Raw genomic sequence first — 16,717 nt, 5'->3', positions numbered from 1 at the left:
TTCCCCGCAACAGACTTACCTTGTCCCCTACTCTGGGTAGGGGAAGGCAGCAGAGAAGCTCTCTCTCCGAAGAGGCATCGGGTGAAGCAAGAGGCGAGGCAATGCTTGGCTTCTTCGGCGACCTCTTGGTAGCCTTCTTTTTGGTGCCGTAGCGCACCCTCTGGACTTCATTCCAGGATTCACACTCCGGACATGTGGCTGTAGGGAACACACACTGCCCCTACACAATGAACACAAGGAGTGGGGGTCGACTTCCGGCTTGGACAGAAAAGCCCGACAAGATTTACCGGCCATAGGCCCGGGCCAACGACGGGGATGCTCCACAACGAACCAGTAAAGCACCACAAGACATAAGAACACAGAGGGAAAGGGTAGGATATGAACACAATAGGACCACGTGGGGACCGATCACATGGGACACAAAGGGTTGCACTGGGTAAGGAGAGCGCGGCGAGATGTTATCACGACGCGACCAGAAAACTTACTGGAGGTCGAGACCTGAGCGAGCACGCTCTCTGACCCCGGGTCGCCTCATGGTGCGTATCACTCCGCCAGAGGTTCCCCCGCATAGAAAACGGAGGTAGGGTAAACTACACAAAATTCTGGTCGGGTGGGAGGAGATCCCAGATACTCTTAAAAAAGTAGTTCGAGGTAAGTACTCCGTGTTGGAACAAACTACAGTATTACCAAGATATTTATGCTTTTAGTCTATAAATAAGCTGTATTTCTGTTTAAGAAAGTATAAACATAAAACAATGTGAGTTTTAACACAGTTTAAATAATTCACTCAATGTTTATATATCCGCAACCAACATCTATCGCCATCTCTTGGCAAAAATGTAAACAGTTCTAGTTGTCTGAAACAAATGTTTTTGGTGAGAGAAGTATTGTAATAAACTAAAGATAAAATTAATTCTTATTTTTACTTGAACACAAAACTACAGTATAGGCTTATACTGAGCATATTATATGTTGTTAGGTTCTTAGTCATCACACTTTGTATTACCTTCTAAATTCAGCATTTACACTTTAATTACCAAATTTGCATATTCATAAGTTCCAACTAAATTTCCTTTTTGTTTCCTAGTTACGGACAGTTTTCCCCGAACAGATACAGTTATGAATATTATTTGTTTTCTCGCCTTCATTCATAGCTTGTTAGTTTATATTTGGCAGTATATTTTCTTGATCTTTTCTTCATAGTGAATAAGGGCATAATGTGAAACATCAGTCTTATGCTACTTTGTTTACTATCGTACAATGAATGAAATATAAGCAAAACAGCCGATATCTGATTCGGTTCATAAAACAGCTGTTTTTTATTTGTTTATTTTGGTTGTATGCGTTTACGCAATAATTATAATGTTACTAAAGATACTTTATCATTATCTTTCAATTTTCTAACCCACTGAAGTAGAAGATGGGATAAATATTATTACCAGGTTACAGTAGATGTCGGTCAGATTCCCTACAGAAGACGACACCGACGCATCAGGAATCGTGTCATAATAAAAGATGGCTGCATAGAACTTCACATGAAAATGGTTAGTGGTCGTTGTATAAAATATGTACACTTACTTAATTTTGAATTGTTTACATATTGTACACTACAGAAATAAAGCATAGTAATGTTAATTGTAAATGTAGGCCATGTGTGCGGCGAGTCATGGCTCATATAAAAGTTTTATATAGCTTAAAGACCAGGAAGAGATCCTCCTTTAGTTTGGACAAACTGTAATGTACCACTTCATTGAAGTATTAGCTGAAGCTAGGCAATGCATTGAAGCTGGATTCCATGGCAGAATTTGGATTAAAAGTTTTTTAAATGCTTACACATATAAAGGAATATGAAGTCAGAAATTAAAGGTATAGTGGTGTCTGTAGAGTCAAACCTCTCCTAATACAATAACTAAATAATTGGCTTATCTTGATCTGGTGGAGACTACATGGCTCTGTCATTTAAAAAAAAAAACATCACAAGCCTTGCCGTATAACCTCCACACGCAAAGATGCAGGTTGTTGTGTAATCTGTGGAATTGCTGTTGGTTGTGAAGCTTCTTCCAAGGTGGACAACTCTTGGGATTGTATAACACCACAGATATTGGATCTGCGAACCACTCAAGTTGTATCAAGTGGGGAGTTAACTAGTAATTTGTTTGTTCATATAGACTTGCAGCTGCAGTAACAGCTTGACGAGGCTGAAAAGACAAAAGCCTTTGATGCTGTGCTTGACGGATATCTTCCAAACTGTTGGGGTTAATTCAAATGAACAATATATGGGTAGCATATATATGATTCAGGCTCAGCCCTAGACAACAGAGAGATGAGCTATATTTCTGAAATCACAACATTGGTTGTATTTCACTTCCCTCTTGGTATACTGTATTCCCAGGCTGAATCTTGGAATTACACTAACCTAATCTGCCATATCAGCAAAAGCACTCCTTAAACATCTTATCCTGTCGAGTCTCTCCTCTGAGCAACAAAACTACTGACTGGATAACCACCCGAGGCTAATCTCACAGGTAGGGACAGAAAATAACATGGACCTAACAGTTTCTACAAAGATGACAAGGGTTTCTACATAAGAGGCCTATAAACAGGCTCTCCTTAACTAAGAATCTGCGACAAGTACTTCCCACAAAAGGACTGTGACAATACTGCAGATACAACCAAATTTCCAGCATCTAGTGATGTACAAAAATAACAGAGCCGAATGAAAATGATGAGTATAACTAAATTACTTTTGCTCAGGTAAAAACTTCAGCAACTAAATTAATCCATTTCACAGAATCACAAGAAACACTTTAATATATAAAACAATGTAGCCAGGAATTGAAGGCCAATAAAACTACAAGGTATTAATAAGAAATGCAAAACTAAACTAAAAAATTTGAAAAGTTACTACTATAATGACATAAATTTCTGCTCAACCATGATAATCAGGAAATAAAAAGACATGGGATAAGATGCATAAGAATTCACTTAAGAGAACAAACAAGTATACTAATGCTAGAAAGTTTCCAGTAAACTTTTAAAACCACTAAAATTAAAACCATTGGCCTAGTTCTGTACCAAAAAAAACAATTAAACCAAACAATAAAAGAAACTTGGCAAAATAGCTAAATTTGCAAGATTAAAAAACTTTTGTCAACTTAATTACTCACAGATTGAAGCAGAGAAATTACTCAGCAATCCCAAGCAACAGTACTGTATCAGCAACTGAAGAGTGCTTGCTAAATGAAGGACTCATTATTATACCTTTTGGAGTCAACTCAAAGAGAAAAAAAGGGCTGCAATAAAGAATTATATGATTAAGATTGGAAAATGACAAGATATAAGAAGTGAAAAAAGTAATCCTGCTATGAAGTATACAACCTGAGAAAAGTTAACAATAGTGGTTAACACCAGTGTGGGTTACCGAAAATTGAATGAAGTGACTGCGGCACACCTGATAATTGAGATGGCCCATGCGTAGCCAGAGAAAACATTTGTGAACCTGGAAACATTTAGGCTACTAATGCAGGTTATGTGTGTATAAAGTATTTCTATGAAACTCCCATGATGTTCATATTGCTTCTCTCTCAAAGCTGTTTCATATAGCGTATATATTTTTAATGGGGTTGTGATTAAAAATAAAAATACAGTAGTGGTCTTACCTTGAATAAAAGTATCCATGAAGAAGATCTATGGTTGGGACAACGATAGTAATCGGTACCTCAAACATGACTCCTTTTTCAACGTTGGTTGCATTATAAGCCTTGACAGTAGTGAAGTAGACACCACCTCGACTTAGTCCTCTAGGATCTATACTAACCTAAAATATCAAAAAGAAATAAAGAAAAAGAAAAAGTCAAAGTTCCCTTACACATTCAGCTGAACTCAATTAAGGCCTGCTTCACACGAGCAGATTGAAACCGTGTGGAATATTTCCATGTCAAAATACATGTCTTCACACCAGCTGTATTTTTCCGTGCGTTTCATCTGCATCAGCACAGTACTCAGTCAGGGTTTGCTTAAGATGGAAGACGTAAAGAAGAGACTGGTCTTTGTGTATATAATAAACAGGGTGTTAATATGTCATGATGTTCGGTAAAATATATTCATATTCATAGTGTACCTCTGCTATTACAGTGTATAATAATATTAATATTGATAATAGTATATAATGATAAAAAATAATAATAGTAATATCAATAAAATTATGACCACCAGTATTTTAATCATGATAAAAATGATATTTTGATTATAAAATAAATTTTTGAATATACTTACCCGGTGAATATATAATAGCTGACGTCTCCGACGGCTCGACAGATTCCAAAAACTCGCGAGCGATCGCCATGAAGGTTGCGGGTGTGCCCACCAGCGCCGACTATCGGCCAGATACCGCATATACATGTAAACAGCCTCAGTTCTTCTCATTCCGCTGGGTCTCTATCGGGGAAGAAGGGAGGGCCTATAATTTATATATTCACCGGGTAAGTATATTCAAAAATTTATTTTATAATCAAAATATCATTTTTAAATATTAAACTTAGCCGGTGAATATATAATAGCTGATTCACACCCATGGTGGTGGGTAGAGACCAGTATTAATACAATATAGGCGTATATGCTTAGAGTTTTTGACAGTTATATCATAACAAAACCCAAATAAATATAGGTACCTGGTAAGGAAGCTGACTCTGACGATTACTCTGCCTTGTTAGTCCGCTTTCCTCACGAAGCCCAGCCATCCTCTCAGGATGCTGAAAGACTCCCAGGAGCTGAAGTATCCAGGGCGACAACCCATACAACAGGACCTCATCAAAACCCTTAATCTGGGCGCTCTCAAGAAATGACATTTGACCACCCGCCAAATCAAAAAGGATGCGAAAGGCTTCTTAGCCTTCCGTACAACCCAAAACAAGATTAAAAACATTTCAAGAGAAGATTAAAAGGGTATTGGAATTAAGGGAATGTAGTGGTAGAACCCTCACCCACTACTGCACTCGCTGCAACGAATGGACCCAATGTGTAGCAGTCCTCATAAAGAGTCTGGACGTCTTTTAAGTAAAATGAAGCGAACACCGACTTGCTCCTCCAAAAGGTCGCGTCCATAATACTTCGCAGAGATCTGTTTTGCTTAAAGGCCACGGAAGTTGCTATCGCTCATACTTCGTGCGTCTTGACCTTAAGCAAGCAACGATCTTTTTCACTTAAGTGAGAATGAGCCTCTCTGATTAAAAATCTAATAAAATACGATAAAGCATTTTTATACATAGGCAATGAGGGCTTCTTAACTGAGCATTTTTATACATAGGCAATGAGGGCTTCTTAACTGAGCACCATAAGGCCTCAGATCCACCTCGTAAGGATCTGGAACGAGCTAAATAAAACTTAAGAGCTCTAACTGGGCACAGTACTCTTTCAAGCTCGTTGCCTACGATCTCTGATAGGCAAGGTATATCAAAAGATTTAGGCCAAGGACGAGAAGGCAGTTCATTTTTGGCCAAGAAACCAAGCTGAAGCGAACATGAGGCTTTATCTGTAGAAAAGCCGATGTTCTTACTAAAGGCATGGATCTCACTGACCCTTTTAGCCGAAGCCAAGCACACTAAGAAAAGCGTCTTGAGGGTGAGATCCTTCAGGGAGGCTGAATGTAATGGCTCAAACCTGTCGGACATTAGGAACCTTAGGACCACGTCCAAGTTCCATCCAGGAGTTGCCATACGACGCTCCTTAGAGGTCTCGAATGACTTAAGGAGATCTTGGAGATCTTTATTATTGGACAGATCTAAGCCTCTGTGTCTGAACACAGACGCCAACATGCTCCTGTAGCCCTTAATAGTGGGAGCAGAGAGGGAGCGAACATTTCTCAGATGCAGGAGAAAGTCTGCAATTTGGGCTACAGAGGTACTGGAAGAGGAAATGGATGATGACTTGCACCAGTCTCTAAAGACTTCCCACTTCGACTGGTAGACCTTGATGGTAGATGCTCTCCTAGCTCTCGCAATCGCTCTGGCTGCCTCCTTCGAAAATCCTCGAGCTCTTGAGAGTCTTTCGATAGTCTGAAGGCAGTCAGACGAAGCGCGGGGAGGCTTTGATGAAGACTCCTTACGTGGGGCTGCCGTAAGAGATCCATCCTTAAAGGTAGACTCCTTGGAATGTCTACCAGCCATTGAAGTACCTCTGTGAACCACTCTCTCGCGGGCCAGAGTGGAGCAACCAATGTCAACCTAGTCCCTTCGTGAGAGGTGAACTTCTGCAGCACCTTGTTTAGGATCTTGAAAGGTGGAAAGGCATAAACTTCCAGGTGAGACCAGTCCAGCAGGAAAGCATCTATGTGGGCTGCCTCTGGATCTGGAACTGGAAAGCAGTAAGTCGAGAGCCTCTTTGTCAGAGAAGTCGCAAAAAGATCTATGGTGGGTTGACCCCATGTCATCCATAGCTTCTCGCACACAGTCTTATGCAACGTTCACTCCATGGAGATGACTTGTCCTCTTCTGCTGAGGCCGTCCGCCAAGACATTCATTTTCCTTGCACAAATCTCGCCAAAGGAGAGATGTTACTTGCCTTAAATGGAGTTCCTTCTGATCCGTGGATCAAAGACCCGAGCATTCCAGACTGTCCAGTGGAGCTCCCTAACCCAAATCCGATGCATCTGAAAACAACACATGGTTTGGGTTCTTGATCGCAAGAGAAAGACCTTCTCGAAGTCTGATGTTGCTGTCCCACCAAGTCAGACATGTCTAGACTGAGTTGGAGATTGGGAAAGAGATACTCTCTAAGCCCTTCTCCTTGTTCCAATGGTTTAGGTGAAATTGGAGAGGGCATAGGTTGAGTCTCCCCAGAGAGATAAACTACTCCAGCGATGAAAGAGTTCCCACGAGGCTAGATCAAACTCTTACAGAGCAACTGTTTTTCTCTTGCAAGTGAAGGACTTTTAACAGAGCTTGTTCCATTCTTGCGGGAGACGAAAAGGCCCGAAAAATCAGACACTGTATCTCCATTCCCAAATAAAGAATAGTCTGGGATGGGGTACTGTAAGTTACGACTTCTCTACGTTCACTATGAGACCTAGCTCCTTGGTTAGGTCTAATGTCCATTAAGAGGCTCTCCAGACAGCGATATAATGACGACGCCCTGATTAGCCAGTCGTCAAAATAAAGGGAGACTCTGAATCCTCAAAAAATGTAGAAAGCTTGCTACATTTTGCAAGGGCCTTGTAAAAACAAGAGGAGCAGGAATGAGGTCGAAGTACAGTGCTCGACATTGGTACATTACTTTCCCGTCCACAAACCTCAGATGTTGTTGAAAGTTTGGATGAATCGGGATGTGGAAGTATGCATCCTGAAGGTCGAGAGAGACCATCCAGTCGCCTTCCCTTAATGCTGCCAAGACAGATTTGGTAGTCTTCATCGTGAAGTTTGTCTTGACAATGAACACATTGAGCGCACTTACATCTTAAGTACTCCTGCAGTGAACGTGGCTGCCAGATCATTGGAGCCATCCCTGATAGCCTTGTTCCTGCAGAGAATGTGGCTGTCAGATCATTGGAGCCATCCCTGATAGCCTTGTTCATGCATGACATAATTGTACAGCAAAACTTCAAACGCTCGAAAAAACTCCAACAGGAGATGGTCTAGCTCTGAAGCCGACCATAAAATCTTGGAGCGTCTCATGGCCAGGCGACGGGGAGAGTCTATGAGGCTTGAGAAGTCTCCCTGGGCAGAGGCAGGAACTCCCAAGTCGAGAACTTCTCCCGTGTCATACCAGATGCTCGCTCTATAAGCCAGTTTAAAAGGAGGGAAAGCAAAGGCTGTCTCCCCCAAAACTCCTCCTGGTGATCAACCAGTCGCCTAGCAAACGTAAAGCTCTCTTAGAAGAGCGAGAGAGCACTAGCTTAGAAAACAACGGCTTCGAAGTAGCTAGGCCTAGTGTAAACTCTGACGAAGGCGAACGAGGAGCAGCAGTTACAAAAAGGTCCGGACAAAGATCCTTAAAAATCAGCATGATTTTCTTAAAGTCCATAGAGGGCTGAGCAGCTTTAGGCTCCTCTCCGTCTGACAAAGTCCCCAAAGGAATATCAGTAGGAGGGGGATCAGCAACTTCCTCATCTGAAGGAACCTCGTCCGACAATTGCCGAGTCTCATGAAAAGGAGAGACCTGCCGCGGTGGCAATGCTTGACAGGCAAAGTACGCAAAGGAGCAGCAGTAGCAGTCAAGGAAGCGACGTCATGTCACTGCTGAAAGGACTGACCAGCAACAACAACAGGAGTTGATGGACGCTCGACGTCAAGTCGAGACTGCCTTGACTGCCTAGACTGAGCAGTCAAAACAACCCTTGACTGCGGTGCTTGACGCTCAACGTCAAAACAAGGCAACTGAGCTGGTTGGCGAACGTCCTGAACGTCAACACGAGACTGCGGCAGCGGCTGAACGTCAACACGAGGCTGCGGCAGCGGCTGAAAGTCAACACGGGAATGCAGCGAGTGGGGATCCAAGTCACGTGACTGACGTGACAAACTACCGACATCACGTTTCATAACGTCAAAAGGACGAGTAAATGCTCGTTTGGGCGGCTGACGGCCAGAGTCTCGTTCAGCGTAACGGCGACTCGAAAGCGAAGGTTCATCATGAACCTGCTCAACGTCAGACTTCTCCATAAGGGAGGCAAGCTTAGTCTGCATGTCCTGCAGGACAACCCATTTAGGATCAACGGGAGTCGGAACGGGCCGAGACGACGGTAACGTCTGTGTTGGCAAAACATTGCCTTTACCGCGACCCTCGGACCCCGTGTTACGCTTGCGTTTAATAGGCGAACAGTCTTCCGACGACTGCAAAGGGTCAGAGCTGTCCCCATGGCTACAGCCAGGACGCTGGACCTGTCCTGAAGGGACTGACTTTCGCTTAAAGGGTCTAGAAACCTTGCGCCAAGGTTTCTTTTGCGAAAAGTCTTCGGATGACGAGGAGAAACTTCGTCTCTCCTGTCTTATGGCAAGGACGTGCTTGCCGAGCAACGTCTGATACCTTTGAGGGAACGTCTGTTCGTTGGTTTACACTCCTCACTCCCTTAAGTCCTACGACATTCCTTCTCCCTGGTGCATGGGAGCCTGAAAGAGGTCTCGGACTAGGCAAGTGACAAGCACGAACAAACGCACCCTCCGCAACACAGCACATGTTTTCTAGCACTCACTTCACTGATACCGTATTTTTCAATAATTTCACATTAGGCATGAATAAAACTGATATCTAACTGAAGCACGCAATTCTCCCTTACATCAAAAGGTTATAATTGCGAAATGAGTCTTATAATGTAAGCACATTAGTACAAAATGAAACACACATGCAAAAATAAAAAAAAAACATACATATATATCGAATAAAACGGAAATATATAAAGTTAAAAAGGAGACTAAACTCTAGTTCACTAAAGACTACGTTTTCAATCTCTCACCGTACAGTGCCTTGGGACGAGAATAAAAACTAAAAACGTTTTATCCTTTCTCCCCGTACAGAGACTTGGGACGAGAGTAAAAAACTGAATCGAGAACAACGTTACTCGCTCCCAAACTCCTTACTTGGGACGAGAATAAAGATCGGATCATTCTCTCTTTCTCTCTCTCTCTCCGTCTCTCTCTCTCTCTCTCTCTCTTGTCACACACAAGAGAATTGCCCACTCACCCTTCGTCAATAAACAGGTTATTTGACCAAAGGAAAAAACTGAAAGGACTAAGAAATTGAAAATTAACAAGTTCCTTTAAATTAGTATTTAAAACACTTCAGTTTGAAAGAAGAATGAACAAAACGTCAAAATCGATTTACTCTTTCTGCAAAGTGAAACCGTGATTCTCTCTTTCTCTATCGTAACGATAGAGCGCAAACTGCGTAGCATAAATAAACCAAACGTTAGTTCATCTTTGAAAAAACAGCACGAAGACTATTCAAAGAATATCTTTCTTAAAATATTTTCTAAAAAATATTCATTTCATAACTTACAGAGCAAATGATTTAAACTTAACGAAAATAAAAGTTGAATGGGCTCAACGTTGTTTAACTTCGGTTTCCAAGTTAGGACCACCTACATCTCGGACTAGGGGAGGAATAGGTAAAGGCCGCATATAAACAAAACATAAAATTTATCTTGATGTTTAGTATAAATGGAAAGCTAATCGAAGAGGCCTAATAAAGGCGGGTGAGATATAAAATATATAGAGGAAAATCTATAATTATCCACAATAATTTATAACGTGATAAAATAATTACTAAAAGCCTAAAACACACTTCCGTACACTGAGGGAAGGGTCGGCCATCTTTACTCTATGGAAAAACCAGAGATAAAAAAGCAAGGGCAAAACACTTTTACTCTCCTTTCAAAAGCATTTCTTTTGAAGATAGTATTGAATAATCCAACACGGCGAAAGCAATAAAACCAAAACCAAGTACTTCACCAATTCGGTAGAAAACTCGAGGTCATAATAGCGAGTGGAATCGACTTGTCGATGAAACCGAGAGAGAAGAACTGAGGCTGTTTACATGTATATGCGGTATCTGGCCGATAGTCGGCGCTGGTGGGCACACCCGCAACCTTCATGGCGATCGCTCGCGAGTTTTTGGAATCTGTCGAGGCGTCGGAGACGTCAGCTATTATATATTCACCGGCTAAGTTTAATATTTAAAAATAGATAGCACTGAAAAATTAGAGCAGGAAAAGAGCAGAATCACGACTACCGCACAGAAGAAAACCTCCCGTCTGAAGGGCGCCATACACTTCTTAAGTATTCTAAATCATGCATTACCGCACTGATTAGAAGTGCATGCACAGTTAGAAAATCAGTACCATCCAGATATTCTGCCTCACGGGCATCGTGTGAAGGGCCTCACTGATCTACCGTACACTGATTTCTAAACCGCATGGTTTCAATCCGCTCATGTCGAGTAAGCCTAAGATCAATATATAAATAATTTTGCCATACCACAGATAAATCAACATTTACAGTGGTGAAATTATAATATAATACAAAAACCAAAATAAAAACATGAAAATATAGAAATAAGCTTTCAAGAGCCTGCTGAATGACAAAGCTTAGTTAATTCCTAAAACTTCCCCAGTAGTAAAATATTCCACTAGTAACTATTTATGTTGCATAATTAAACTATCAGACTTGAATTTTACCAATATCATTATTATTATCAGGGTACAGTCCAAGAAAATTTTTTACATTTATATTTTATCTGCAAATAAATATAAGGATATACTTGAATCAAAACCACATTTTATATTATAGGAACAATGCAAATACAGTCTTACCTGAAATGATCTAAACATATATGACATTTGTAAACACGGGGGCGCCCTAACCCAAGGCGCGTCACAGGTCATAACAAACTCCATACAAAAGGATAGTTTTTCACTTGGATCTGAAAATTTACGAGAAAAAAGAAAGACCCATTTACAATAGTAAATAGTACACTATTTTTTGCACTTTCAAATAATTAAAATTTCATGATAGTAAGAAAGTTAAAACACTTTTAGTGGTAATAATAAAAATTTATAATACAAAATGGGAAGAGTGCCACTTACACCCTATTAATATCAAGCTACAATAATAACCAAAAACATTTTGTAAAAGTTCATAAACCTGGCCTTTAATGAACTCCATTCCTTTACCCATAGCAATAGTATAACAAAAAAGTAAAACTAGGCCATCTCAACTGATTAACAATTGTGCAAAGTGGATCGGCAGAAAAGATGCCCTATCTTTGTTACTTCAAATACATTATAATTGGATTTATGAATTGTATCCAATGGTTTGACACTGGGGCCTAGAAAGCCAATCAGCACTCGGCAAGAAATTTATTGAAAACCCCACAACTGCATCAAGATGCAAAACCCAAAATACTTTGGACATGATGGAAGAAAGAAAGCGAGAACAGAACTACAGTAGAAGGACATTTTTCTTAACCTCGCCTAATAAGAGGATACTATAATCACCACACAAAGTGTTGCTATATATATAATTCAAGATTTTTCAAGAAAGGTATGGAATACCATAACTGTGGCCCAAGCATGGATTGGAATATGGCATTTAAACTTTATGCTAAGTACTGGAACTCAAAAAGAGGTAATTTAGGGTTAAAATTAATGCTTTTACTATACAAAATCAATGTTAAAGATTACATTTAGACAATTATTTTTAAAGTAAAATATTTTTATTCTCGCTCTATTTTATCTCTGCCAATCATTTAGTAAATATATGGAATTTTTTTCCTCTTCACATATAAAAATTTCAAAAATGTAAAATAATTGTTCAATGAATAACAAACTATGTAATGTATACAGTATACAAAATCAGAATCTGACAATAGTCTAAATCATGTAAGTTCTCTTTACCTTCATTTCCTAAGAAAAATAAAATAATCTCACTTTTCTATTCAAAGAAAATGATTTGGCCTTTCTAAATACTTCCTGTTTTCCTATTTTACTATAGCTTAGCCCAAAGGGGTATAACCATTTGGGTTATGTCATATTTCAGTTTATCCACAACAATTTGATACAGACCAAAGCTTACTGGCTTTAACGTAACAAGTTGGTCACTACAAAGGATGTAGTATAACTTAAGAAAACCTTCCTAAAATTTAGAATGCGTGTTTGCTTAATAATCACCATTTTAATTATGGGTTTTTCTCAAGTAAATTGTCTTTCATTACCCAGATTTTAAAATTTACTGAAAATCAGTCTTTAACCAAATCAAGCAATTTTTTTTTTTTATACAAAACCACCACATATTGAACTCTCAATTGTTGTCTTTAATACTCCCAGCACTTTGAAAACTTTTTTCATAAAGGAAAAGAACCAAGACAGGTGACCCTATAGATCATCTTGGCTTACAAGAAAAAACAGGAAAATACAATAGTAAAACCATACACTAAATATGTAACAACTGAATTTTCTTCTGGGCAAAACTGAATGTTTCAAATTTAGTTTTGCCCTGAAGCTGATGGATTTTAAAATGAGAGGTAGAAAATCCTAGAAGAGAAAGAGCAGAGCTAGAATTAAGGTTAGGACCTTAAAGGAGAAAAGTGCAAGCAATTTAGAAGAATTGTGAGAGAAATGACTGGTAATGTTGAACTTATAGAGATTGGACAGAATAACAGGGTTGAAAATATTTGGTTGGGTATGAAAGAAATGTGTAGGGAAAACGGGAATTAATGAGAAGAACCAGCGGATATGATGTGTCGAAAAGAGAAAAGTGGTGGTGGAACAGAGAGGCACAAGCATCAGTTAAACAAAAATCAAAGGCATTTAAGGACTGGAAAGTTAAGACAGGCACAGGGAGCAGAGGAAGGGTACAGAAAAGAGAAAAAAGATTCTAAGAGGGAAGTAGGTATAGCTATTGGAAGAGCAGTAGAGCAGGTAAATGAAAGGCTAGGAACATAGAAAGGAGAAAAGGATATCTATAAGATTTCAAATGAGGAAAAAACAAAGACAGGATTTTGGGCAATTGGTAGTCATCAGGGATAGAGATAGGAATATATTGCATAGGGATGATGACATTAAGAGAAGACTGAGAGAATATTATGAGCAACTACTGAATACTGAAAATGAGAAAGATGAGCTGGGAGAAGCACAAAGGGTGGAGGGGCCAGTGATGGATATACAGAGTACAGAAGTGAAGTGGGCATTGAGTAGAATGAAGAATGGTAAAGCTTCAGGCCCATCAGAGTTTCAAATTGAAATGGTCAAGATACTAGCTACAGAGGGGGAAGAATGGATGCTGGATTTATTAAGAGCAATATGGGAAGAGGAAATAAATTAATAGAGCATGGTTTGAATGTGTTAGAGGGGGTACTAGATTAGAAATTGAGAGAGATTGTAGCTTAGGAAAAAACAGTACGGAGTCATGGGGAGGAGAGGGACAGTGGATGCCATCTTTTTAGTAAGGCAGTTACAGGAAAGGAGATTAGAGGGAAACCAGAAACTCTTCTGTGCTTTTGTAGATTTAAAGAAGGCGTGTGACAGAATATCAAGAGAAGTGATGTTTTGGTGCTTGAGGAAGAGGAAAGTCCCGTAGAAGTTGGTTAGAAAGGTAGAAATGATTTACAATAGAACAAAGACAAAAATAATAACAGCTGTTGGAGAAACAGAAACATTTTAAGTTAAGCATTGGATTACATCAGGGGTCAGCATTAGGCCCGTTTTTATTTGTGTTGGTCTTGGATGTGTTAAGTGAAGGGATCTGAAATGAAAAGTAGTAGGAGTTGCTACATGCAGATGATTTGATAATTACTGTTGAAAATGAAGAATTACAGGGAAGGGTGGTAGAGTGGCAAGAGACTTTGGAAAGGAGTGTTTTTAGGGTAAATGTGGATAAAACTGAAGCTATGGTTAGCAGTAAGGAAAGTAGGGACTGGAGAGCCATACATGAAAGTAGAGGAGCAATTATAAAACAGGTAGAACAATTTAGATACTTCGGATCTACTATAATTCAGGAGGGAGGATGCGAGGCTGAAGTGGAAAATATGATAAAAGCATCATGGGGAAAGTGGAGTGAGGTGGAGAGGTAGCATGAGTGGTATGTGATAGGAAAATGCCAATCAAGGTAAAACTCAAAATCTATAGCACAGTAATAAGACCATAGTTAAAGTATGGATCAGAAACTTGGGCTTTGAGACTAAGAGGAAGCAAAGCTTGAGAGAACATAGTTGAGAATGCAAAGGTGTATTATAGGAATATCACTGTTTGAAAGATAGAAAAATGATGAAATAAGAAGAATGGCAGGTGTGGTAAAGATTACAGAGATAAGTGTGTTACGAGTGAGATGATGTGGGCATGTGTTAAGGATGGATGATGGGGAGGGAGCGAGGAGGGCTTAGGAGGAACCTGTTAGGGGGAGATGATCAAAAGAGGCAGAGAATTAGATGGCAAGATAAGGTTGAAAGGTTTAAAGGTCGCTCATGAATGGCAGAGGCAATGGACAATGACATTGCCCAAGAGACTGGCCATATTCACATATGATCAGCACCCAAGCCTCCTCTCTTACAAAGCTAGGACCAAGGAGGGCCAGGCAATGGCTGCTGATGACTCAGGAGATAGACTTGTAGGCTCCCCCAAACATCCAACCCTTAGCTCAAAAAGATGATGAGATTGTAGCGACTAAAGAAACTTAAGAAGTTTGAGTGCAACTCAAACCCGAGTCTAGCGTTCACCAGTCAGGGACGTTAGCACATGAGCCACCACAACGCTAAAGGTGAAGGATGATATGGAGAGAAGTTTGGTGGAAGAGGATGCATCAAATCAAAGGCATTGGAGAGGGTGCATCGGGCAACCAACCCCTTAATGTAGGAATAATGGAGTGAAATAAGAAGAAAAATTAATTTCTTTAATGGTTAGCAAAATGAAAGCATAATTTGCAAAGGGCAGAGTACACAGAGCGGTCCTTGTTTACTGCTCACAAGTTTATATACCCATCAAATATAAATATGTACTATAAAACTTCTCTCTCTCTTATTCCCTTTACTAATAAGAATAAACAGCAAAAACACCTGTAACTATTTAGCATCAAAATAAAATGTGAATTGAACAAAAACAAAAGAATAACACCTGGAGTATTCACTTGAGCTGATACCATTTCAGCAGATTTCTCACATGTGAGGGGGTACAGAATAGATGGCTAGTGTTTCCCTTAAATAGATGGCTAGTGTTTCCCTTTCTTTAGTGAACAATAGAATTAAAGCCTGGGGACATCTAATGACTGGGATTGAGAACTCCTGTTACAAAGATAGGTTCACAATAAATAGAAAGATGGAAAAAACTTATGAAGTTTGAAGTAAAACTTGAAACTGACCTGCTTTTGTATCATTTAGTAACTTTGGTTCAACTGTGACGGATACATCAACGGGCTTGAGTGCCGGCCAATTTCGCAGATGTATTCCCTTAGTTCTTTCACTACCACATTCCACTGCAAAGCGAATCTTATCTTCTACGCCATTAGAGTGCTGAATCAAGTGCTCAACAGCATGTTGTACCTGAAAGATTTTCAGACTGTATTCTTTTTTATTTTTTCATTTTACATAATTGATTGTCATGGAAACCCCTTTTTTAATTTCAAAGATCATAAGACTTCTATGGTCTGAGAAAAAAAAAAATTACTACTGCACTTCATATATCAATGGGAGATATTTAACCAAGGGTTAACCAAGACACCTGTGTAATGTAGTCAAAAATACTCCTTTAACCAAGAAAAAAACTTTTAGAATACAACTGTCTAGATACCATTTTTCAGAAGACTATGGTATACAATCACCTAAATTGTCATAATTTGAAATTAGTCCCCTTTACTGTATAACCAAGTTCCTGCTACTCAACCATTTCAATCCCATCCCTATACAAATAAACTTTATCACTCAACCCCTGTAGCCTTTAGTGGGATACAAATTTTAAAAATTATTTATATACTTGAATAAATTTTATTTAGACATTTTGTAAAATACTTACACCTAAATATAGAGAAAAGTACTATAAATTACCAGACATACAAAACGTCACATGGGACTCAAGGGACTGAAAACTCTGTTCATAGAATACAGAGGGTTAAGGTGTTAAAAGCTGATGGGGGAGATCTCAAAATTACTTAACTCATTAACATACACTTCTCTATTCCAAAGATGACAATTAATTTACTGAACTGACAGATGCCGTATGTGCCCTTCTCACTTGTTCTTTTCCCTG

The 16,717-nt window shown here is 39.5% G+C and overlaps 1 protein-coding gene across 1 annotated transcript in view; it reads right to left on the bottom strand.

Annotated features, from left to right (window-relative positions):
* The window catches only part of TppII (Tripeptidyl-peptidase II), a 162,451-nt gene that overhangs the window by 66,650 nt on the left and 79,084 nt on the right, over positions 1 to 16,717 (bottom strand). The window contains exons 12-14 of the mRNA XM_068358249.1: positions 15,834 to 16,014; positions 11,297 to 11,406; positions 3,660 to 3,817 (exon numbers count right to left, since the gene is read on the bottom strand). Coding sequence (XP_068214350.1) covers positions 3,660 to 3,817; positions 11,297 to 11,406; positions 15,834 to 16,014 — 449 coding nt within the window. The remainder of the gene's footprint in view (positions 1 to 3,659; positions 3,818 to 11,296; positions 11,407 to 15,833; positions 16,015 to 16,717) is intronic.

The sequence above is a fragment of the Palaemon carinicauda genome, chromosome 35 (assembly GCF_036898095.1).
Source record: "Palaemon carinicauda isolate YSFRI2023 chromosome 35, ASM3689809v2, whole genome shotgun sequence".
NCBI classification, from domain to species: Eukaryota; Metazoa; Arthropoda; class Malacostraca; order Decapoda; family Palaemonidae; genus Palaemon; species Palaemon carinicauda.
Note: the sequence above shows the minus strand (reverse complement) of the source record. Positions and strands in the feature narration are given on the sequence as shown.